General features: G+C 45.1%; 1 protein-coding gene across 1 annotated transcript in view; it reads right to left on the reverse strand.

The window, feature by feature from the left end:
- LOC311139247 (IgGFc-binding protein) overlaps positions 1–24,314 on the reverse strand; it is a gene marked incomplete at its 5' end in the record, with an annotated part of 50,118 nt that extends 25,804 nt beyond the window's left edge. Inside the window, 3 exons of the mRNA XM_084174143.1 lie at positions 19,512–19,703; positions 23,553–23,623; positions 24,062–24,314. Of these exons, the coding sequence (XP_084030269.1) occupies positions 19,512–19,703; positions 23,553–23,623; positions 24,062–24,314 (516 nt within the window). The remainder of the gene's footprint in view (positions 1–19,511; positions 19,704–23,552; positions 23,624–24,061) is intronic.
- Between the last annotated feature and the right edge of the window lie 1,107 nt (positions 24,315–25,421).

Below are 25,421 nucleotides of genomic sequence, written 5' to 3' on the forward strand. Positions count from 1 at the left end.
GTGATGAGAGGGGTGAGGTGAGGATTTATTTGTCTTAAATACACATCATGTCCTGGGCGTGTTTGTATAGTTTAAGGGTGAGGTGAGTATCTGAAATGCATTACAGAGCTGCTAAGATATTTATTAAACGCTAACTTTAAAATGTCTCCCCTTATAACCGACAGTAGGCCTACATGGCACTGCAGCTCACAGGCAAAACACTCCTCTTGCTTAGTTTCTTTGACACTTTGAAATAATGGGCACAGACTGGCCTCATCACTGTCATCAATATAAGTAAAGGGCAAATGCTTCATATGCATCTATGGGTTCACAGTCCAGCTCTGAGGGTGATGGTGTCAAAAGGCATATTTTTGAGCTGCTATCACTAGGGTTGTATTTCATTATTTATCTAAGTGACACTGCAAATTCCTCCCATAAAATGAAAAGTTCCTATTAGTAACCTTTTCCTGTTGGGTCAACGTACGGATTTACGAAACAAATATACTTAAGGTGGGGATGGATGTGTGTTGAATTTGTATATGTACCTTCTGTTGGTTTGTCAAGGTTTGTCGAGCATGTCTTGTTGCAACAACCTGTAACAACTATTTGTTGATGTGCTAGTTGAACAGTTGCCTTTCAAAATGCCTGCGTTGCAGCAACAGTAAATTGTTAATGTAATGAACTGTCTCACAGAGTGACTCCAAGTGCCATGTAATGAAATTTGAAATATTTCTGTAATATGCCCCAGACGTTGCAGTTACATCCACCTCATTGTGTAGCATCAACTTTTCAACTAGCCCAACTGTAAGGTGGATACTAGTTTTCCCACAGTTATTGTCACCATGCCACCTTTGACAATAACAATGGACAAAATGTATGTCCATAAGTATCTATTAAGAGTAAACATACTCTACATTTCAGTTATGTAAACACATTACGTGATCTGACTGTTTACTGTTGACTAGCATACTGTAGCTGTTATGGGGTTGCAAGCCTACGTCTCTCCACATTGTGAAGTTAGAGCAGCTCTTACCATCTAAAATGTGTGAGAGCAATAGTGAGAGAGCGTGGGTGTGGTGCTTAGTGCACACAGTTATGGTAATTCACTTGTCCCCTCATGCAAATCTTATGAGAAAAGTTATCCTTACAGTGGGTATCATAAGTATTCACCAGCCTTGGATTTTTTTACATTGTTACAAAGTGGAATTGAAATAGATTTAATTTCGATTTTTTTTCATTGATCTACACAAAATACTCCATAATGTCAAAATGAAAAGAAAATTCTACAAATTTGTACAAATTAGTAAAACAGAAATAACAAAAATATATACTGAACAAAAATATAAACGCAATATGCAACAATTTCAATGATTGTAGTGAGTTACAGTTCATATAAGGAAATCAGTCAATTGAAATTAATTAATTAGGCCCTAATCTATGGATTTCACATGACTGGGCAGGGGCACACCTGTCAGGTGGATTATCGTTTCAAAGGAGAAATGTTCACTAACAGGGATGTAATCACATTTGTGCACAAAATGTGAGAAAAGTAAGCTTTTTGTACGTATGGAAAAATTCTGGGATCTTTTATTACAGCTCATGAAACATGGGACCAACACTTTACATGTTGTGTTTATATTTTTGTTCAGTATGGTTGCTGCATAAGTATTCACCACCTTTGTTTAGGAAAGCTTAAATTAGTTCAGGAGTAAAATGTGGCTTACTAAATCAAATAAGAAGTTATATGGAATCACCCGTCCCCCACACATGTAACATTTGTAAGGTCCCTCAGTCAAGTATTGAATTTAAAGCACAAATTCAACAACAAAGACCAGGGAGATTTTCGAAAGCCTCATAAAGAAGGGCAGTGATTGGTAGATGCAGAACAATAACACATCAGACATTTAATATCACTTTAAGCATGGTCAAGTAAAGAATTACACTGTGGATGATGTATTAAATTACCATGATACATCAGAAATACAGTCGTCCTTCTGTACTGAGCTGAAGGACAGGAAGGAAACTGCTCAGGGATGTCACTATGAGGCCATTGGTGATCTTAAAACAGCTCTGGAGTTCAATGGCTGTGATGGGAAAAAACTGAAGATGGATCAACAACATTGTAGTGACTCCAAAATATGACCTAAATGAGTGAAAATAAGCATACACATATACAGAATACAAATATTCCAAAACATGCATCCCTTACGCAACAAGACACTAAAGTAATACTGAAGAAAAAAACATGACAAAGGAATACACTTTTTGGCATTAATGCAAAGCCTTAAGTTTTGGGGAACTCCAACACAACACATCACTGAGTAACTGCCTCCTTATTTTCAAGCATGTTGGTGGCTGCATCATGGTATGGGTATGCTTGATATTGGCAAAGACTGGGGAGTTTTTCAGGATAAAAAGAAACTGGATGGAGCTAAGCACAGGCAAAATCCTAGAGGAGGACCTGCTTCAGTCTGCTTTACACCAGAACATAACCTACAACACAAGGCCAAATCTACACTGGAGTTGCTTACCATGAAGACAGTGAATGTTCCTGAGTGGCCAAGTTACAGTTTTAACTTAAATCTGCTTGAAAATCTATGGTAAGACTTGAAATTTGCTGTCTAGCCATGATCCCCAACATCTTGACAGAGATTGAAGAATTTTGAAAAGAATAATGGGCAAATATTGCACCATCCAGTGTGTGCAAAGCTCTTAGAGACTTACCCAAGAAGACTCAACTGTAAATCGCTGCCAAAGGCGTTTCTTACATGTATTGACTCAGGGATCAATACTTATCAAATGAAGGTATATTAGTGTTTTATTTTTCATTCATATTTAAAAAATCATAGCATTTCTTCCACTTTGACATTAGAGTGTTTTGTTTAGATCGGTGAAAATAAATAAATAAATAAATAAATTTTAATCCCACTTTGTAACACAATACAATAAGAAGAAACCCAAGAGGGGTGAATACTTATCTTTTCCCTGTTTTCCATATCTGACTAACAAGAAGTATTTATATAAAAAATACAAGTAGGCTGGATTACATAGGGTTGCAGAGAGAGTAGCAAAGTCTACTGCCTGCAGTACTGTATAATACTTTACCAAGAGGGAGTGGAAATGTTTCAGAAGGCAGCAACACACACCTATATTTGTGACATTGAAACACAGCGCTGTAAAAGCTTTGACTTCTCAAACAAGTTTAGATTTTTAAAGTCTCTGTTTCATGAGCCTCATCTTGTCCTGTTGTATCATCACGTGGGACCATCTGGTGTTGGTGTGTTTCAGGCTTGTGTCTGTAGTACAAAATGAGTGACATTGCTAATGCTGCCAAGAGAACTATCCCTAATAATACCAAAGCCGGTCTGCCCCTGGTTGCAAGAGGCACCTCACAGCATTCTGTAGAAGAGAAGAGAGAAAGAGACAGGCTTTCAGCTTCACCTCCCAAATACCTCTTCCTCTAGTAGTACTGCCTGGTCACTGAACCTTTCATTGAGGTCATTGCGAACAGTTCCTCTCATGGGAAGTTGCACTCTGCAATGGTGTTATTCTTGCATGCAGTACATATATACACAATGCTCATATGACTCATTTGCCCTCTTGAAGTGAAATGTCAAATATTTGTTTGACTACAAATTTAGTCTAGAATTCATACAGTGGCTTGCAAAAGTATTCACCCCCCTTGGCATTTTTCCTATTTTGTTGCCTTACAACCTGGATTTAAAATGGATTTTTGGGAGGTTTGTATCATTTGATTTACACAACATGCCTAGCACTTTGAAGATGCAATTTTTTTTTTTATTGTGAAACAAACAAGAAATAAGACAAAAAAACAGAAAACTTGAGAGTGAATAACTATTCACCCCCCAAAGTCAATACTTTGTAGAGCCACCTTTTGCAGCAATTACAGCTGAAAGTCTCTTGGGGTATGTCTCTATAAGCTTGGCACATCTAACCGCAGGGATTTTTGCCCATTCTTCAAGGCAAAACGGCTCCCGCTCCTTCAAGTTGGATGGGTTCCGCTGGTGTACAGCAATCTTTAAGTCATACCACAGATTCTCAATTGGATTGAGGTCTGGGCTTTGACTAGGCCCTTCCAAGACATTTAAATGTTTCCCCTTAAACCACTCGAGTGTTGCTTTAGCAGTGTGCTTAGGGTCATTGTCCTGCTGGAAGGTGAAACTCCGTCCCAGTCTCAAATCTCTGGAAGACTGAAACAGGTTTCCCTCAAGAATTTCCCTGTATTTAGCACCATGCATCATTCCTTCAATTCTGACCAGTTTCCCAGTCCTTGCCGATGAAAAACATCCCCACAGCATGATGCTGCCACCACCATGCTTCACTGTGGGGATGGTGTTCTCGGGGTGATGAGAGGTTGTCACGAGAATTTCTATCTCTAATTAATCAAACTTAATGCTTTGAATAATTCCCAGAGGGTGTAAGACTCTGGTTTAATCATGAATTAAACGAAGGTCCACAACCAGCAAGAATGATCTGTATGTTTTAATCATGGAGAGCTCTGCCGCCAAAAAATACATATACAGCTTTTATACCCCTTGACACACAAAGGCACTTTGCTCCGCCCACCTTTAGGAGGCTTTTTAAACAGTTTCTCAGTCCCCTTCACCCTGGAATGCTTTCTCAGCAGTTTCTAACTCCCCCCCCTCTGTTAGTGGGTTGACACTACATTATAACTCTAACACCGTTCACACATGTATACTGTATTTGGGGTGAAATCCTTTAGTCATTATTCTTAAAATACAAATGAATCGATTAGTTACCGGAGTGTAACTCCAGTTCTATGAGTGGAGCGGAGCCCCATAGGGGAGCTCTGCTCCTAGTGGTTTACCCTCTGCCCTAAGGCAGCATCAGCCTGAGACAAAATTATGCACACACCTGCAGCCAATAGGAGTACAGGTGTCCCTATAAGAGGGGATGCCTCCCCTCAATCAGCCTCCCGAGATATTTATCTTCAGCGAGACTAGAGAGGGTTGGCAGGGCCTTAAGTCCTATGGGGCTCCGCTCCACTCATAGAACTGGAGTTACACTCCGGTAACTAATCGTTCTATATCGTGGAGCTCCGCCCCACAGGGGAGCTCTGCTCCTAGTGGTTTAAGGCGGAGCGTAGCGCTCCAAAATGTACTCCCTGCCGAGCCCAACACTTCCCATCAAAATGAAAAGGTCAGGCCTAGCAATGGCTGCAACCAAGTCCCGCAGTACTGCAACTACTGAACCCATACGGGCGTCACAATATACCGCGTCATCGGTTAAAGACCCGCCCCACCTAGTCCAATGGCAATGCCAATGACTAGTGGGCAGATCACCAGAATAGAAGCCATACTAATCTGTACTAGCAGATAGATGTGCCTCGATATCCTGTGAAAAAACTACCGACCACTAATGGAATGACACCAAGTGTCACTCTACATTGTGTACACAGTAGACCGCCTCACTCACTCAATGGAACCCCAGAGATTAGTGGGCAGAAAACAGAACATGAGTCATACTAAACTGAACAAGCAGATAGATGACCTCACATTCCATTACATTGTTATGACAGATCCAATAGTATCGTAACCAAGTTACTACTATTATCACCTATCATTCCGCCCCACTCCAGTGAATCACTGGTGGGCAGATCAATACATGCCCTCTACTGTACTGAACCAGTCAGTCAGGAGTCATGCCAAAAAACATGCCTTCCTATCCAAAGCGGACCTGATGGAAACCTATGTCCACAGTCCTGCTTTTCCTCTTCTTCTAGCTCAAGATCTCCCTTCAGCTATGCCGAGTACAGATCGAACGAAAGAGTTAAAAGGCAAATCTACAAAACATGTCTTCCTATCCAAAGCGGACCTGATGGAAACCTGTGTCCACAGTCCTGCTTTTCCTCTCCTTCTAGCTCAAGGTCTCCCTTCAGCTATGCTGAGTACAGACCGAGCCAAAGAGTTAAAAGACATATCCAAGAGATAGAAACGGATAAATGGAGACGGTGATGACCACGACGCCACTGCACAGATATCCTGTTACAACCATACCGCCCACTAATGGAGTGACACACAGTGTCACTCTACAATGTGTATACGGTAACCCACCACACTCAATCTATGGATGCCCAAAGATTGGTGGGTAGTATCCAGAACATGAACCATACTAATCTGAACTAGCAGATAGATGGTGCCTCCATATCCTGTCAAAACAAAACCGATCACTAATGGAATGACACAAAGTGTCACTCTACACTGTGAATTCGGTAATCCACCACACTCAATCTATGGATCCCCAAAGATTAGTGGGTAGACTCCAGAACATGAGTCATACTAATCTGAACAAGCAGATAAATGACGTCACAATTCCGTCAATATATATGACCGGTCTAATAGTAATGTAAACAAAGTTACAAACACTATTTCCCTCATCATTCCGCCCCAACCCAGTTATGCACTGGTGGGCCGATCAATAACATGCCTACTACTGTCCTGAAACACGTCAGTCAGGAGTCATGCCATATATGTCTCTCTCCTAGAAAAAGAGCGGACCTGATGGAGACCAGCCCCTACAGTCCTGCATTCTTTTCTCTTAGTTCACGTCTTCCCATCAGCTACGCTGAGTACAAACTGAACGGGAGAGTTAAAAGACATCTCTAGAATTGAGGACATGAGCTAAAAACTTAACTGAACACAGCAGACAGTTAATACTCTAATATCCCTATAACTACTGGTACTACAGTGTCGCAACACAAAATGTCGCTGAACACTGTGCCTTCAGTAACCCGCCGCCCCTAGTTCAAGGAAACCCAAAACTAGTGGGCAGGAACGTAATACTTGAGTTTAATAGTAATGTAATACAAGGTTACAAAAACTATTTCCCTCATCTTCCCGCTCCAACACAGTTATACACTGGTGGGCAGGTCAAAATACATTACCTCTACTGTACTGATAACCTCAGTCAGGAGTCATGTCTCTCTCAGAAAAAAAGCCGGCCTAATGGGAACCCAGCCCCCTGGTCCTGCATATTTTTTCCTTAGTTCCAGTCCTTCCATCAGCTACACTGAGTGCAGACTGAACCAGAGAGTTAGAAGACATATCTAACAGGTAGAAATGGATAAAAGGAGACGGTGACAATCAAGACGCCGCTGCGCAATTATCCTCTACACATGTTCCTCTGAAAAGGTAATAGAAGCCGCTACTCCACGAGTGGGTTGGGCTCTTCTACCCAAAGGCAATTGCCGCCCTGCCGCCTCATAAACCGTCTCAATGTCTTACAAACCCAATGAGACAGACGCTGTTTATAATGTGGTCTACCGAGTGCAGCCGCACAGTGACACACAAAAAGCAGCTGAGGCGATGACCTAATCACCGCCTTGCGCTCCACGTAGCGGGCCAAGGCGCGCACTGGGCACAGGCGATAGAGCCGTTCCTCTCTCCTCTCAACCTGGCGAGAGGGAGAGAAGGCCCACAGCTCTACGGTCTGTAATCTATATAAGCTCTTAATAACCTCAGGTATAAATACCGGGTAAAGACTTAACACCGTCCTGCTCAATCGCCATAAATGGCCAAGCAGTCGGATCTCGTCGAAAGAGCCCACAATCACTGACACGTTTAGCAGTGGTCAAAGCGAGCAGCAGTGTCTTCAAAATAACATTTTAAGGGGGATTAGAGCCCTCATCATTACAGTGTCTAGCTGTATCCCCAGGTAGACAATCTGATGACTGGGCCAGGGCGTGCTCTTTTTCCAATTCACAGCGAACCCCAGACGCGTGAAATGAATCACTGTCTGTGTCGTGTGAATGAACGTCAGCTCTGCTGACGGGGCGAGAACCAGTAGGTCGTCTAGGTAGGTTAATAGCCGTATTCCCTGACGACGCAACGGCTCCAATGCCGCCTCTACACACTTGGAAAACGTGCGAGGTGCCAGGGCATCCTCGTGTATTCGTACGCCACCCCTTGAAAAGCGAATCGCAGAAACTTCCTGTGACGCGGCTGTACCGGCACATGAAAGTACACGTCCTTTATGTCTATGCTCGTACAAAAGTCTCCTTTCTGGACACATTCCAGTAGACGTTTTGTCGTTAGCATTCGAAAGGGCCGTTTGGTTACGCTCTCGTTGAGAATGCGTAAATCCAATATCGGCCTCATTCCCCCCGTCTTTTTGGGCACTAGGAAGTAGGGTGAATATAGCCCCTTGTTCCTTTGCTCCTGGGGAACCACTGTGACCGCCTCCTTCGCCAAAAGTTCCGTAATCTCTGAAACCAGAACGGCCACTTTTTCGGGCGTTTTCATCACCGTCTCCACCACTCCCCTGAATGGGGGTGGGGTCCGATGGAATTGGAGAGCATAACCCTTCTGCAACGTCTGTTCTAGCCAGCGTGAGAGGGTGCAGCTTCGCTGCCACTGTCAGCAATGCAGAGAAAGTGGCCGAGCGCGAAGCTGTGGTACACTCAGTAGGAAGGACCTGTATTCCTCTATGGCCCTTGCCGCCGCTGTTCCTCGACACTGAGGAGGTGGAACAGCCCAAGGCGGGCCTCCCATGAAAGGGAGAGGAAACATTGGTGTGTTCTGAACCCAAAGGGGGGGCAGAAACGTCAGTTAATCTCGTAACCGTTGAATTCCTGCCCTCCGTGAACGCAACACGGGTCTGAATTGCACGGACCGAGGCCACAGCCTGCGACAGGGCACCATCCCCAGTAAGCGATTGCGTCATCGTAGATGCCTGCAATTCGCTATTAGAGCCACTCACTACAACACTCCTAGGAGTCTGTAATATGAGGTCTCTATGAAGTAACCCAAGGCGGCGCCTTGATACCTTCTTAGCCTTCACTTCTGTGTGTGTTCAACTCTGCACCCCTGGTGGGTTGAATCACACTCAGTGTGAGTATTAGCGCGTTATGTGAGAAGTGGGGCTCAGATACGTCAGTTATTCTCGTAACCTTCGTAATCTGGCCCTCCGTGAACGCAGCATGGGTCTGAATCGCACTAACCGAGACCCTAGTCTGCGATAGTGCGCCATCCCCAAACAGTGGCTGTGTCCTCATGTCACCTGACTGAGGCTGTAGCCTACTCTGAGAGGCACTCACTACAATACTCCTTGGAGTCTGTAATGTGAGGTCTCTTTGAGATATACCAAGATGGCGTCTCGGTATCTTTTCTCCTTTCACCTCCTGTGTGCGTTCAGCTCTGCACCTCTGGTGGGCTGAACTACACTCAGTGTGGTGAGTAATGGCGCGTTCAGAGAGATGTGGGCCGATACACTGGGCACCTTCTAACTGGTGCCACAAGGTGGCGCCATTATACCTCTTTATCACTAGTCACATGAGTCTGCTCAGCTGCGCACTCTTGGTGGGCTGAGCTACACTCAGAGTAGTGGGTATCATTGCATTCTGTGTTAAAAGGGGGGCGCCGATACGTTGGTTACGTCCTGTAACTCTAGTATTCCGGCCCTCCTTGAACGCAGTATGAGTCTGTACTGCACTGACTAAGGCATTAGCCTGAGACAGGGCGACATCCCCATATGTAGATCGCGTCATCATGTCATACTCTGACTGAGACTGCAATCTGTCGTGTGAGACTTTCTCTACAGAGCTCCTAGGAGTCTGTGACATGAGGTCTCTCCTCGGTAACACAGGGCTGTACCCTAATACCTTCCTCACATTCGCCTCCTGTGTATGCTCAGTTACACACCTCTGGTGAGTCGAGCTACAAACAGAGTGGTGAGAATCAATACGTTCTGTGAGAACAGGGGGCGCCGATTCGTTGGTTACACCCGTAACTCTAGTATTCCGGCCCTCCTTGAACGCACACGGTTCTGAGCCGCCCTGACTAAGGCACTAGCCTGAGACAGGGCGCCATCCCCAGATATAGGTCGCGTCATCATGCCATTCTCTGGCGGAGACTACAGCCTGCTGTGTGAGACGCTCACTACAGCACTCCTAGAAGTCTGTGACGTGAGGTCTCTATGAGGTAACACAAGGCGGCGCCTTGATACCCTTTTATCTTCACCTCCTGTGTGTGCTCAGCTCTGCACTCCTGGTGGGCTGAGCCACACTCAGTGTGGTTATTATCAGCGCGTTCTGAGAGAAACGGGGGCGCCGATACGTTGATTACGCCCGTAACCGTAGTAATCAGGCCCTCCGTGAACGCAGCACGGGTCTGAACTGCACTGACTGAGGCGTTAGCCTGAGACAGAGCGCCGTCCCGAATAGCGGTCGCGTCATCATGCCATTATCTGGCTGAGACTGCAGCCTGCTATGTGAGACACTCACTACAGCACTCCTAGGAGTCTGTAAAGTGAGGTCTTTATAAGGTACACTTAATACCTTTTATATACCTGCCTTATGTGTGCGTTCAGCAACGCACCATGGTGGGCTGAGCTGCACTCATAGTGGTAAGAGAGAGAGCGAGAGTGAGGAAGGTCGAACGCTCTCGGATGTATTATGGAAAAGGGGCTCTTTTTTTTTGACAGTGTCAAGTAGAGCCAACTCTTTATTACACACATCAACAAAAAACATTCTCCTCCATACACTCAACGGTAGGGTGGGGGGGGACAGTGGGCTCGATCACAGCAGGCACTGCGCCGTCTTCCGTTCTCTCCCCCTCGCCTGTCATAACGGCGTCTCTTCTGGCCGCCCTTCGGGTGATGCCAGGATGACACTTTAATGACCTCTCTCGCCGGCACCTCTGGCGCTGCGGGGGGGGGGGGACGAGGCCCGCTCCCTTGCTGCTGGAGGCCGCCGTCTGACGCCAAGCTGTAGCGAGAGTAACGGCCGCCCTTCATCATATCCACTTCCGGGTTGGAGGGAATGGGGGGCAGCTTAATCTCCCGCTGTTTAGCAGCCCACTCAATGAGATCTGAAAATTCAGAGCACAGAGAGGCTGTGGCGTCATCATCCAGGGATGTAATGACCTCACAATTTCCTGAAGGAAAAGGGGTGTTAAACATCTGGGTCAGTGTAATGAATTGTTCCAATAGAATATTCATTTCTTCCCCAATAGTCCTGTCATCTCCTGAGTCAGCGCCTTCAGATGATGCCTCAGAAGCTGAGACTAACACTGATAGCACATCCTCAAGAGGAATATCCTCCTTAAAAATGCCCAACGCTGCTTCCACTCCTTCAAAAAAGGAGGGCGCAGCTGGCGCATAGTGGGGGATTAATGAGGCCGTCCCTGGCGTGCTGTGTCCCTCAACCCACGAAACATATGTCGGGGGGGGGTGACAGCCGCCAAGGGGAACAGTGACATTGAGCTCTGAAAAGAGCTTTTGTTAAATACTTACCCTATGGATAAGCTTGGTGTGCTCATTGTAGGACGACGTCGATGATCTGGAAAATCGACGGCGTTTTCTTCGTCCTGAGTCTTCTCTTCACCTCTTCTTGGCTTCTTCAGTCTAGTCCAGTCGCTGAAGATAAAGGGAGGCTGATTGAGGGGAGGCATCCCCTCTTATAGGGACACCTGTACTCCTATTGGCTGCAGGTGTGTGCATAATTTTGTCTCAGGCTGATGCTGCCTTAGGGCAGAGGGTAAACCACTAGGAGCAGAGCTCCCCTATGGGGCGGAGCTCCACGATATAGAACTATCAATCCACCCCTTTGACTAAATGTTTTCACACTCAGGATAAATGTATTTACAAGCATGATTAATCTCAGAGATTAGTTCTATTTATCTATTTCCAATCATACCTCTTCTTTTTAAGATTTTCCCTATGACCTTCATACGTCAGAACCAATAAACGTTTCATCCAATTGCGGTCTTTCAGGGTCAAAGTCCTCGTTATCCCCCAAGCCTGGAGGATCGTATTTCCCACTCTCCTGGTCAGAGTCCGGAGTCGGTCCATCTCTCATCATTTGGTGAGATACTGCATTCACCAACGCCTTACTCACCAATCCTCGGACACAGGGAACAAAACAACAACCACATAATACAAGAACACCCATACAAACACTGACTGCCCCTAAGATGGTGGCTGCTATGGTTTTCCATTTACCAAACATGGTATCAAACCACCCTGTCCAAGATGTACTAACTCCTGAGTTTTCAGCCCATTCTTCACATAGAGCAGTTAATCCTGCAAGAGCTCTGGTGACCGTCCCCTCCGGTGCGGTGTTGTTAGGGATAGATGTGCAATAATGGCCCCCCACCATTTTACAGACTCCGCCCCTTTCTGCCAGCAACATATCCAGAGCCAACCGATTTTCCCAAGTCATGAGTGAGGTGGCGGATAATTGTTCGGAGATCCCTTTTACTGCATCTCTAGTCTGGTTAATACATCGTTGTTGGTTGTAATAGATATAATTAATCCAATCCACATTCTTGTTTATTGTCAACCACCAGAAAAATGTTGTGGTAAAACCCTCCCATATTTGATTCATAGCTTTGTATTCATCTGGAACACCCCTGGGGATGCCTATACCATCTATCCAAATTGGGCTATTTCCTTCCTGACCTATATTTCTTCTTCTCCTGATTATTCTTCCTTTCACTGGTCTTTGATGACTAATTCTTACAGATTGGACCAACAATACTGGGGCACAAGTACCCACCCATCCTTCTGGTAATGTCTGTCGAATGCTCCCTTTGTTAGTACATGCCCACCACACATCAGTCAGAGGGATGGTAAGGTTCATAATTTTCTTTCCCCTCCCCTATCTAAATCAGTCACATTAATTATCTCCTTACAGCCATCAAAATCACCCAAGTTACGGGTGCCATTTCTATGTCTGTAACACTGGTATTCGCCAGGAGTTAAAGTGAACCTAGGTGGGTTGGCCGAGTAAGTCAACTTTGCTAGCCCAATCCCTGTGCAATTGGGCTCTTTTTGATTGGACCCCAGGTCTAATACACAGGGAAACATTGCCTTTGGCATTGGGGCGGTCAACATTGTCGGTCGCCCAATGGAGCATGCATAACAATTGGTCTCCCCCAAGGCCCTAGCGGTGTACTTCATCCACTTTAACCAGAGATTTTAATCCGGGACTCCCTCTACTTCCCCTTGGTTCCATTCTTGGAGGAGAAAATCTTTCATAGTGGACGGGTTAGTCTATTTGACTCCGTCATCCCTTGACTGATCTACTCGGTCTATTGCTATTAATGGATTGATGACAGGGCCTGGGCCCTCCATCTCTTTCGACTCCACCAAATGTAATCGTAGACAGGTATCCTGTCCGTATTCGTCCGCGCAAGCCCAGTAAGTTATTTTCATGTCCTCTTTAGTGACCTTTACTATTGTTACTACCATCTCCGTGGGGATGTCGTTATACCTTCTTATCCTCCATCTGGACGTAACAATAGTAAAGACCAATGTCATATATCCTTCCCTACAGTCCACCGTTTGGGTAAAAGGCCTGTCATATCTAGGAAAAGCTAAGGCTGTTTGGGAAGTTAGCAACTTTTTTATCTCTATAAATTCTTCCTCCGCCTCGGAGTTCCAAATGATTTTATCATGGGCTGCCATTGCCTTCCCATAGATAAGATCACTTAACTTCCCAGTATGCAGTGCATAATGTGGTACCCAAGCTCTACAGTAGTTTATCATCCCCCAAAAGCTCATCATTTGTTTCTGGTTTAACGGTTTTGGCGCTCCAAGTATAGCAGTTTTTCTGGATGAGTTTAACATTTGCCCCTCCTGAGTTATGGTGTGTCCTAAGTAAATCACCCCGCTCTGCCAAAGTTGAAGTTTCTTTTTGCTCACTTTATGTCCCTGTTCTGCCAGGAAGGTTAACAATTGGATTGTATCCCTCTTACATCCCTCCTGAGTGGGATTAGCTAATTGAATATAATCTACATAAACTAACATTTGGCTTCCTTCCTGAGGTTCAAACTTTCACAAATTCCTAGTTATAGCCTGGGCAAAGATTGTAGGACTTTCCGAGTAGCCTTGTGGCATCCTAGCGTAAGTCCATTTCCTTCCCTGAAATGTAAAGCCAAACCACCCCTGACTATCTGGATGAACTGGGATACTAAAGAAAGCATTAGCTAAATCAATCACCGTAAAATAGGAGTTCTCTGGTTTCAATTGGTTCAGCAATGTATGTGGATCTGGTACACATGGAGCTCTGGGAATTATATTTTTATTAACCCCCTGCAAGTCCATGACCATCCTCCAGTCGGCGCTAGGTGCCGCCTTTTTAACAGGAAATACTGGAGAGTTGCATTGTGCCTCATCTCCAGGAATTATCACCCCTCCCTTAAGTAAATGCTCAAATGTAGGTGCTATCCCTTTTATTGCTTCTGGTTTCATAGGATATTGATTTTGGTATGGTCTGTGATCGGATCGAGGAACCACTTGTACTGGAGCTACCCCCTTAATTAGTCCCACATCGGCTGGTCCTTGTGACCATAATTTGAACGGAATTGCTGCTAACTCATCCTCCTGTTCCTGAGTTAAGAAAATATATTCCTGTCATTCGTCAAAACTTGTCTCCAGGTGGACCCCGGGTTGGGTTTTTGCTCTCCAATTCAACTTTCTTCTGTATCTCCCAGTGGAGTGGCTATACTGATCCCCATTTGGTGTATTCTGCCAGTCAGTGATGTTTTTCCCCTGTTTTACCCATTTACCTAGTGATAACCATTCCTCTGAAGGTTCTTTCACTAGGGAAACATGGGGGCTCCACCTTTCTCTGTACAGTCTCTGGCTCCGTGGTCCCAACTCCACCTCTACAGCTGCACGTTTTTTATCATAGTGAACCCATTTTAACCCAATTGTTCTTTCGGTGGTTTTTAACAATTCTTCCTCATAATCTGGGTTAGGGCCTGGGTGCTCATTACATCATAATGTACAGTGTAAGTCATCTACTGTCATCTTGGTTGATCCAATCACTAAATCATTTGCTAGGTCTATTAGTGATTTCGGTATGTCTGTAAGTCCCCCTCTTAGCAGATCCTGGCTATACCAATAGCATGGTTCTCCCTCCCCGCTCACTACCATATTATCCCTTACTACATATGCCTTCATACCCCTCAGAGTCGGCTTCACAGCTACGTTCAACTGAGTCATGGCATCTCTTCCTAGTAAATTGACTGGACACAGGCTTGATACAAGTACAGGTATGCATACCTCTCCCCCTGAATCTTCATGTTGTAAAGTCACAGGGGCCGATAATCGCTCTATAAATTGATGGCCAGAGGCCGAGCGTACCATGATTTTTTCCCCATTCATTCTAATTCCTTCGGGCTTGTCGACTGCACAGATCGCTGTGCGACATGCCCCTGTGTCACACAATAATTTAATATTTTCCCCCAGTATTGTTAAGGTGAGGTATGGTTTCTGTTCTTGCTGCAGAGCCAATTCAATCGTTGCCAATTCAAACACTTCACACCCCATATCAATGGGTTCCTCTGACCCCTCTCCTCCACTATCTGTACTACTATCTTCCCCTTGTTCTAGTCATGCGTTATCCTCCTCTTCCTCCTTACCGGAACTGGCCGATGGGTCTGTAGGTCCTCTCCTTCTCTACCCCAATTATCTCGCTTACTCTTTCCTTTATGTCTGCAATCGCGATGGTTATGGCCTGTCTTGTTACAGTATTTACACAGGGCCTTTCACTCTCTGGCAAAGTGCCCTTCCTTGTTACAGTTAAAGCACTTACACCCTCCCCCATAGGGCAGGAAAGAGTGAGGCCTTTCTCCCCTCTCTTCTGGAGTTCTACCTATACCAGCTGTTTCCCCTAGAGTGGTCATTAAATACTCTGCTCCCTTCTGTTCTTTTCTTACTCTGTCCTGTCTACTATTTTGCTCATGATGGATTGCATATCTCTTGACCTTGGCTAACAAAGTAGTTCCCCATCCCACTAAAGTCCTTTTACTATTCCTGCTTATTTCTGGTCTCATTCCACTGAGAAATGCTATTTTCAGCTGCTGATGGTACGGAGTATCATTTCCCTGCCCCTGGGGAGGCTCAGGTATGCCACTATTTGCGTTAAATACATTTCTCAGTCTCTCTAAGTATTGGCTGATGGTCTCAGTGTCTTCCTGTTTACATTCATGTCGATGGTAATGTTCCCTTAAATTATTATTCAACTCAGTTATTTTCCCAACATATTGCCCATCATCTGCCCATGGCAGGACTGCTCCATTGGCATCCCCTGAAACCCACTGCCCCCGAACAGCTGCCCAATCTTTCCCAACTAGCGTTCTGACTGCCCTCTCAATTTCCCCTGTGTTTAGCTTAAAGCTTGCTGCTAGACTCTCCAAATCCCTCCTGAACCCCTCTATTCCTGTCTTAGGGTGCACCACACCCTCTATAGCTCTTACTACATCTCGCTGTGTCCACGCCCTATACACATCCAGTGTGTCTGGTGCATGCTCCTCCCCAGCCCTTGGGTTCAGCAAAGGGTACTGGTCATCCCCTTCCTCAACATCTAACCACTCTCTCTTCCCTGGCTTATTATAGTCTTCTAATCTCTTCAACTCCCTGTGTTTAAACTCTCTATGTTTACATTCTCTAGCTCTTCCTGCCTCTTTCTCTCTATCCAGTTCTACTCTTAGCCTGCCTATTTCCTCTCTACTTTCCCTGAGTTCTGTAAGTTATTTCTGTAAAACTTCCCCCTCTTTCTTCTCTTTACTGGCCTCCCTACTCTGCCCCCCTTCTTCCCCCTCTTCCAACATTCCGGCTTGGCCGTCATATGGTGGGGGAGGGGCGGGGACCACTCCTAATTTTCTCCTACACATGACAACATTATCATCTGGGCTCTCTTTCCAAGCCTGCTCTACTAAAACTGGATATAACATTTCTGTCCTCTGCTCTGGGGGAGGCACTGAAACCTCAATTTTTACTTCATTTTCTCTCTGCATAACTATTTTTCTTTCTGTCCTTCCTTTCTCTTCCGAGCCTCCAAAAGCCATACTATTGCTGTCTCTAGCCCCTCCCCTCGCTGTTTCTTCAAATCCGTTCCGCAGTTTGCATGCATCTGCCTAATCATAGCCTCTAATTTATCGAGATGCCCAATAAATCCATACCTCTTCTCCCAAATGGATCCATAAAACATATTTATTCGATCCCTTCCTAACAAAAAATACATATACAGCTTTTATACCCCTTGACACACAAAGGCACTTTGCTCCGCCCACCTTTAGGAGGCTTTTTAAACAGTTTCTCAGTCCCCTTCTGTCACGCCCTGACTCAGGGGACGGTTATTTGTTGAGTCAGGGTGTGTATATTTCGTGTTGTGTTTATTTCTATGTTTAGTTTCTAGATCGTTTAGATCTATGTTGGCCAGGGTGGTTCCCAATCAGAGACAGCTGTAGCTTGTTGTCTCTGATTGGGGACCATACTTAGGCAGCCTTTTGGCACCAGTCTGTGTGGGATCTTGTTCCGTAAAGGTATGTTATTTGTCTACCTTGGACTTCACGTTTCGTTTGTTCTTTTGTCGTGTGTTCAGTACGGAAATAAATATGAATGCATATCACGCTGCGCCTTGGTCCTTCTCGTTAATGAACGATCGTGACAGAAGATCCCACCAATCCTGGATCAAGCAGCGTGATGAGGAGAGAGGATGGACTTGGGAGGAGATGAGCGAGAGTCTGGCAAGAGGGATGGAGGCCATGATCACGGGGGAGAGACAAGCCCAAAAATGTTTTAGGGGGGGCTCACGCCGTGGACGACGAGGCAGCAGGAGGCCGCGATAGAGCGGTTCAGCCATTTAGCAGAGGAGGCCGCCAGATTAAGGGGGTCATTGGTGCAGAGGGAGCAGAAGGAAAGTGTAGAGGCACGGCGAGAGGAGCTGGTTAGGCAGCAGAAGGAGCGGGGGTTAATGAAGGAACCCAGTCCCGCTCCTCGCACTAATCAAGTGGTGGTGTCGCCAGTCCGGTCCGGCCCGTTCCTGATTCCCGCACTAAGCCAGTGGTGGGTGTTCCCAGCCCAGTCCGGCCCGTTCCTGCTCCCCGCACCAAGCCAGTGGTGCGCGTCGTCAGCCCAGTCTGGCCCGTTCCTGCTCCCCGCACCAAGGCAGTGGTGCGCGTTGTCAGCCCAGTCCGGCCCGTTCCTGCTCCCCGCACCAAGCCAGTGGTGCGTGTGTCCAGTCCGGCACGGCCCGTGCCTGTTCCACCGGTGCCTGGTCCGGCACCGGTCAGCTGCTCCTCTCCGGAGCCAGAGCAATCCGCTCCACCGGTGCCTGATCCAGCTCCAGTCAGCGGTTCCAGACCAGGGGCGCAACGGGGAGGTGGAGAGTAAGTGGTGGTTACACTGGGGGGCGGATCCGCCTACCCTATTGCCCACCCGGCCCCTACCCTATTAGGTTTATGTGGCGCGGTCGGAGTCCGCACTTTTGGGGGAGGGGGGGGGGGGGGGGGTACTGTCACGCCCTGACTCAGGGGACGGTTATTTGTTGACTCAGGGTGTGTATATTTCGTGTTGTGTTTATTTCTATGTTTAGTTTCTAGATCGTTTAGATCTATGTTGGCCAGGGTGGTTCCCAATCAGAGACAGCTGTAGCTCGTTGTCTCTGATTGGGGACCATACTTAGGCAGGCTTTTGGCACCAGTCTGTGTGGGATCTTGATCCGTAAAGGTATGTTATTTGTCTACCTTGGACTTCACGTTTCGTTTGTTCTTTTGTCGTGTGTTCAGTACGTCAATAAATATGAATGCATATCACGCTGCGCCTTGGTCCTTCTCGTTAATGAATGATCGTGACACCTTCACCCTGGAATGCTTTCTCAGCAGTTTCTAACCCCCCCCCCCCCCTCCCCCTCCCTCTGTTAGTGGGTTGACACTACATTATAACTCTAACACCGTTCACACATTTATACTGTATTTGGGGTGAAATCCTTTAGTCATTATTCTTAAAATACAAATTAATCTATCAGAGGTGTTGGGTTTGCGCCAGACATGATGCTTTCCTTGATGGCCAAAAAGCTCAATTTTAGTCATCTGACCAGAGTACCTTCTTCCATATGTTCGGGGAGTCTCCCACATACCTTTTGATGAACACCAAACGTGTTTGCTTATTTTTTTTCTTTAAGCAATGGCTTTTTTCTGGCCACTCTTCCGTAAAGCCCAGCTCTGTGGAGTGTACGGCTTAAAGTGGTCCTATGGACAGATACTCCAATCTCCGCTGTGGAGCTTTGCTGCTCCTTCAGGGTTATCTTTGGTCTCTTTGTTGCCTCTCTGATTAATGCCCTCCTTGCCTGGTCCGTGACATGTTATTTTTTCATTTCACTTCACCAATTTGGACTATTTTGTGTATGTCAATTACATGAAATCCAAATAAAAATCCATTTAAATTACAGGTTGTAATGCAACAAAATAGGAAAAACACCAAGGGGGATGAATACTTTTGCAAGGTACTGTTCATTGCAGAATTTGTGTAAGAGTAACACACTATCTCTTGTCAGGGTTTAGCCCTTAGTGATTATGCAATGGTTTAATATTTAATCACTAAATCAGTGATCCATACTTGGTCACATTGCTCTACCCCTAAACCTGTTGGTAGGTCATAACTTTACCTGGGAGTGGGTGGAGGATGAGCGAGCGGGTGAAGCTTTGATTGAGAACCTCCAGTCTTATTTCAACAATGATGGTGAGTGTTCCGTTTGGCCTGACCTCCATGGAGCTGTGGACCTCATAGCGCCCCCTGCTGTCCAGGCCGATACGGCTGTGGCTCTGATTGGAGATGTCTCCTCCAATGGAGTCCGTCCACCACACATCAGGCTGGGGGAAACCCTGGGAGGAGTTGAGGGTGATGACGAACCTGTCACAGGATGACTGTACAGAGCTGGGGCTCCTTGATGGGGGCTAGGGGTAAACAAAAACAACAACAATACTCACATTAAACTCAACATAGGAGAATTCTGTCTGCAAAAGGCTTTAGGCAAGTAGATGACTATAAACTGATTTTCGGCAGATAGCTTCATACTTTTATGTCTCTTAATCCCCCATAGATGCAATATTTCAAAACAATCTGAATGGACAAAAATACATACTCTCTAACCTGCCACTAAAAGTAGTAGCTTTTTCTGGGTGCTTCCCTGTTCATCTGTCACATCACAGGTGTATTGGCCCTTGTCACTCGGCTGCACACCACTCAGTCTAAGTGAGGCATTTCCCACAGCGAGCTGGTCTTCAAACAGATGAGTTTGAAGACATGCATGGCTATACTTGTCTCAGTCAGAAGTACAAAGATTCATGATAACTGATGAAGTAGGCCTATTTAAACTTTATCAGTTATATGTGGATGAAAAGTATCAAGAGGTTGGCTAACTAAAGCCTTTTTCACATTGGCAGTTTGAATTGACTCAAATCCAATTTTTTGGCATATCCGATTTGAGACAGTTCTTTTTCCTACAGTCTGAACAGCCAAAAAGCACATGGAATCAGATATTTCAAGCCACATTTCAAACCACCGTCGTAGATGGTTTGAAGTCAGATACAAATCAGATTCCTGGCCATGCGACTTTAAATAAAGCATTGCGATAGCTTATAGCCTACCTACATCTTTTTATTACTGATGCACGTTTCTGACTGTCTGCCTGGTGGCCGAGAGACCTACCTATGCCTGGCTGTGCCCCTCCCATCTCTCTCTTTCCCTTGCTACCTCGCTCTTTCTTCGCTGCAAAAGATGCAAGAGTTTGTGTTCTCGAAAGTAAACTACAGCAACTACACTGAACAAAAATATAAACGCAACATGTAAAGTGTTGGTCCAATGTTTCATGAGTTGAAATAAAAGATCCCAGAAATGTTCCATACGCACAAAAAGCTTATTTCACTAAAATGTTGTGCACAAATTTGTTTACATCCATGTTAGCTAGCATTTCTCCAAGATAATCCATCCTCCTGACAGGTGTGACATATCAAGAAGCTGATTAAACAGCATAATAAATACACAGGTGCATCTTGTGCTGGGGACAATTAAAGGCCACTCTAAATTATGCAGTTTTGTCACACTACACAATGCCACAGATGTCTCAAGGGAGCGTGCAATTGGCATTCTGACTGCAGGAATATCCACCAGAGCTGTTGCCAAATAATGTTATGTTAATTTCTCTACCATAAGGCATAAGCTACGGACAACGAACACATTTGCATTTTATCCATGGCAATTTGAATGCACAGAGATATCGTGACGAGATCCTGAGGCCCATTGTCATGCCATTCATCTGCCGCCATCACCTCATGTTTCAGAATGATAATGCACGGCCCCATGTAACAAGGATATGTACACAATTCCTGGAAGCTGTCCCAGTTCTTCCATGGCCTGCATACTCACCACACATGTCACCCATTGAGCATGTTTGGGATGCTCTGGATCGAGGTGTACGACAGCGTGTTCCAGTTCCTGCCAATATTCAGCAACTTCGCACAGCCATTGAAGAGGAGTGGAACGACATTCCACAGGCCACAATCAACAGCCTGATCAACTTTATGCGAATGAGATGTGTCGGACTGCATGAGGAAAAAAAATGTCTGCAGCATTGAAGGTCCCCAAGAACACAGTGGCCTCCATCATTCTTAAATGGAAGAAGTTTGGAACCACCAAGACTCTTCCTAGAGCTGGCTGCCCGGCCAAACTGAGCAATTGGGGGAGAAGGGCCTTGGTCAGGGAGGTTACCAAGAACCCGATGGTCACTCTGACAGAGCTCCAGAGTTCCTCTGTGGAGATGGGAGAATCTTCCAGAAGGACAACCATCTCTGCAGCACTCCACCAATCAGGCCTTTATGGTAGTGGCCAGACGGAAGCCACTCTTCAGTCAAAGGGACATGACAGCCCACTTGGAGTTTGCCAAAAGGCACCTAAAGGACTCTCAGACCATGAGAAACAAGATTCTCTGGTCTGATGAAACCAAGATTGAACTCTTTGTCCTGAATGCCAAGTATCACGTCTGGAGGAAACCTGGCAGCAGCATCATGCTGTGGGGATGTTTTTCAGCGGCAGGGACTGGGAGACTAGTCAAATCAAATCAAATGTTATTTGTCACATACACGTGTTTAGCAGATGTTATTGCAGGTGTAGCGAAATGCTTGTGCTTCTAGCTCCGACAGTGCAGTAATATCTAACAAGTAATATCTAACAATTTCACAACATATACCCTATACACACAAATCTAGTAAGGAATGGAATTTAAGAATATATACATATATGGACAAGCAATGACAGAGCGGCACGGATTAAGATACAGTAGGATATTACAGAATAGAATACAGTATACACATATGAGATGAGTAGTGCAAGATATGTAAACATTATTAAAGTGACTAGTGTTCCATTTCTTAAAGTGGCCAGTGATTTCAATAGGCAGCAGCAGCCTCTAATTTAACAGTAATGTCCGTAAAAGTCAGGATCGAGGGAAAGATGAACAGAGCAAAGTACAGAGACATCCTTGATGAAAACCTACTCCAGAGCGCTCAGGACCTCAGACTGGGGCGAAGGTTCACCTTCCAACAGGACAACAACCATAAGCACACAGCCAAGACAACGCAAGAGTGGCTTCGGGACAAGTCTGTGAATGTCCTTAAGATGCCCAGCCAGAGCCCGGACTTGAACCCAATCGAACATCTCTGGAGAGACCTGAATATAGCTGTCCAGCGACGCTCCCCATCCAACCTGACAGAGCTTGAGAGGATCTGCAGAGAAGAATGGGAGAAACTCTCCAAATACAGGTGTGCCAAGCTTGTAGCATCACACCCAAGAAGACTCAAGGCTGTAATCGCTGCCAAATGTGCTTCAAAAAAGTACTGCGTATAGGGTCTGAATAGTTATGTAAATGTGATATTTTTACGTTACAGCCTTATTCTAAAATTTCTAAAAACTTGTTTTTGCTTTGTCATTATGGGGTATTGTTTGTAGATTGATGAGGAAAAAACAATTTAATCAATTTTAGAATAAGGCTGTAACGTAACAAAATGTGGAAAAAGTCAAGGTGTCTAAATACTTTCCGAATGCACTGTATAATGTAATATTTACTGTAGTGTTCTTACGGACATTACTGTAGTATATTGTAGAATTTAATGTCGTGTTTTTGCGGACATTACTATTATATTTACTACAGTGTTTTTGTTGTATTATCTTTCACCTAGAAGTGGGGGCTTTCTCCTTGAGGAAACCTACTGGAGAACTATTAAAATAACACATTTCCCATAACCTGTAAGGAGGTAGGATTGGGTCTGAACAGCACTTCTATTCTTTTCTATATAGGGAACACAATATGTGGTCTATACTTGGCATGTAGGGTTCTCACTCATGGGTGGCACAAATTGGAATATTGGGTAGGAATATATAGTATATGCAAATGAAATATTAGTATATAGATTTTTTATGTGGGTGACCATCCAGCTAGGCCAGACAAGGATATTTGTGGTGTGCAGCTCCCATTCCTCGTATGATGTTGTGTTAGTCTGAGTCCTGTAAGCAATGTGTCAACTGTATTGTGTTGAACTTTGTGTATAATATATTGTAGTGTAGTTCTGACTTTACAAAATGACTTTCCATGAAAATGGACATTAGTGTAAAAGGCTGTCCTCCCTTTATGTTCTTTCTTTGTAAACAAGCAATGATAGTTGCTCTGGCATAAAGCCTGTTGAGTGACCATGGACTGAAGGTCATACTACTCTTCTGTTTTCTTATCCTTTTAGGTCTCCTGCTCAGACCTCTTCCTGGATAACAGGAGCACCAATCCCAGCAGCATTAGCAGCAGGGGATACATCAACCATCTGCTGCTCTGCTCAGCAGGCATCACACAGCACACTGTGGAAGTGAGGAGAAGAAAGGAGCACTCAACCTCAGTCACTGAAATAAGCAACGTTTCCCTCTATATCTGACTAGTACTTTATCATGAACTGTAGTAGAGTATTGTGAACAACACTCACAGCTTGCTCTGGAGAAGGGCATGGTCAATGGGGGGTGGATGTGGTGGTGGAGCCAGCTGCAGTCAGCTTAGCTTCGCACAATAACATCACCTTCTCTGAGACCTGCAGCTCCCCCGAAACATGTTGTGCAAGTATGGTATCACATCTCGATGGACTGTGTTAGGTACATACTGCACCAGAAGAATAAAATACATGGATCCAAAATATCCAATCGTAAAAAGAACTCTAAATAAAAGATCTGAAAACAACATTGTAGTCAAAGAACAAACCTTGGAAACCTGATCTTTTACCTGGTGGTGGGTGGAGTGTGAGAGACTTAGTGAAACTCTGGTCCAGAACCCTCAGTTTCAGATCTGCTGTAACAGTCAGAGTGCTGTTCAACCTCAGGGTCACCTCACTCGCCAGCTCATAGCGCCCCCTGCTGTCCAACTCCATAGTGGTGTTACTGCCCATCACACCTCCCCACAGTACCTCTGGCTGGGGAAACCCCTGAGAGGCACGGAGAGTGACAACAAAGCCGTCACAAGTGGCTTGGACGGACATCCTGGGCTCATCATAAGGGGCTGTTTTGAAATATTATAAATACTTTTGTAGGTGCAGTTATCATTTAAACTACACAATATAGATGCAGCAACAATGGAACTTACCTGCCACTAGAAGTTGTAGATTTTCCTGGGTGCTTCCTTGTTCATCTGTCACATGACAGGTGTATTGGCCCTGGTCACTCGGCTGCACACCACTCAGTCTAAGTGAGGCATTTCCCACAGTGAGCTGGTCTTCAAACAGATGAGTGCGTCCCTTGTAAACAACACTCTGTCTTTCCAGCTGATCTCTCCCATAGTAATAGCTGTGGACCACCTCTGATTCTCCACGCTGCCAGTTGACGAACAGGTGGTTGAGGTTCAGGTTTTTAGACGGAGGGAAAGAGCAGCTAAGGGTGATGTCACTGCCCGGAGCTGCCACTTCTCGGGGTTGTAGACTGGTTGTAGTTACCACTGATGATATCACTGATATGGAATAGGTAGAAAGAGAGAAGGATGATGTGGGAGAGAGAGTGGTATTGGTAATAATTACAGCAAATCAATCATTGTTCTAATATGTTATTGTATCCTTACTTCTTTGCTGTGTAACCATGAAAGGACGGAATGGATGAAAAGACACAATCCATACAGTGCCTATAGAAAGTCTACACCCGCTTGAACTTTTTTCACATTTTATTGTGTTACAAAGTGGGAGTGAAATATATTTAAATTGTAATTTTTGGTCATTGATCTACACAAAATACTCCATAACGTAAAACTGAAAAGAAAATTTTACAAATGAATACAAAATTTAATAACTAGAATAGTCATTGCATAAGTATTCACCCCCTTTGTTTAGGCAAGCCTAAATTAGTTCAGAAGTAACATTTGGCTTAACAATTCACATAATTTATATGGACTCACTGTATGAAATAATAGGAGTTGACATGATTTTTGAATGACTACCCCTTCCTCTGTCCCACATACAGTACATAGAAAATCTGTAAGGTCCCTCAGTCAAGTATTACATTTCAAGCACAGATTCAACTACAAAGACCAGGGAGCTTTTTGAAAGCATCAAAGAAGGCCAGTGATTGGTAGATGGGTAACAATAACAAATCAGACATTT

Source organism: Coregonus lavaretus (assembly GCF_964263955.1).
Source record: "Coregonus lavaretus genome assembly, chromosome: 13".
NCBI lineage: Eukaryota > Metazoa > Chordata > Actinopteri > Salmoniformes > Salmonidae > Coregonus > Coregonus lavaretus.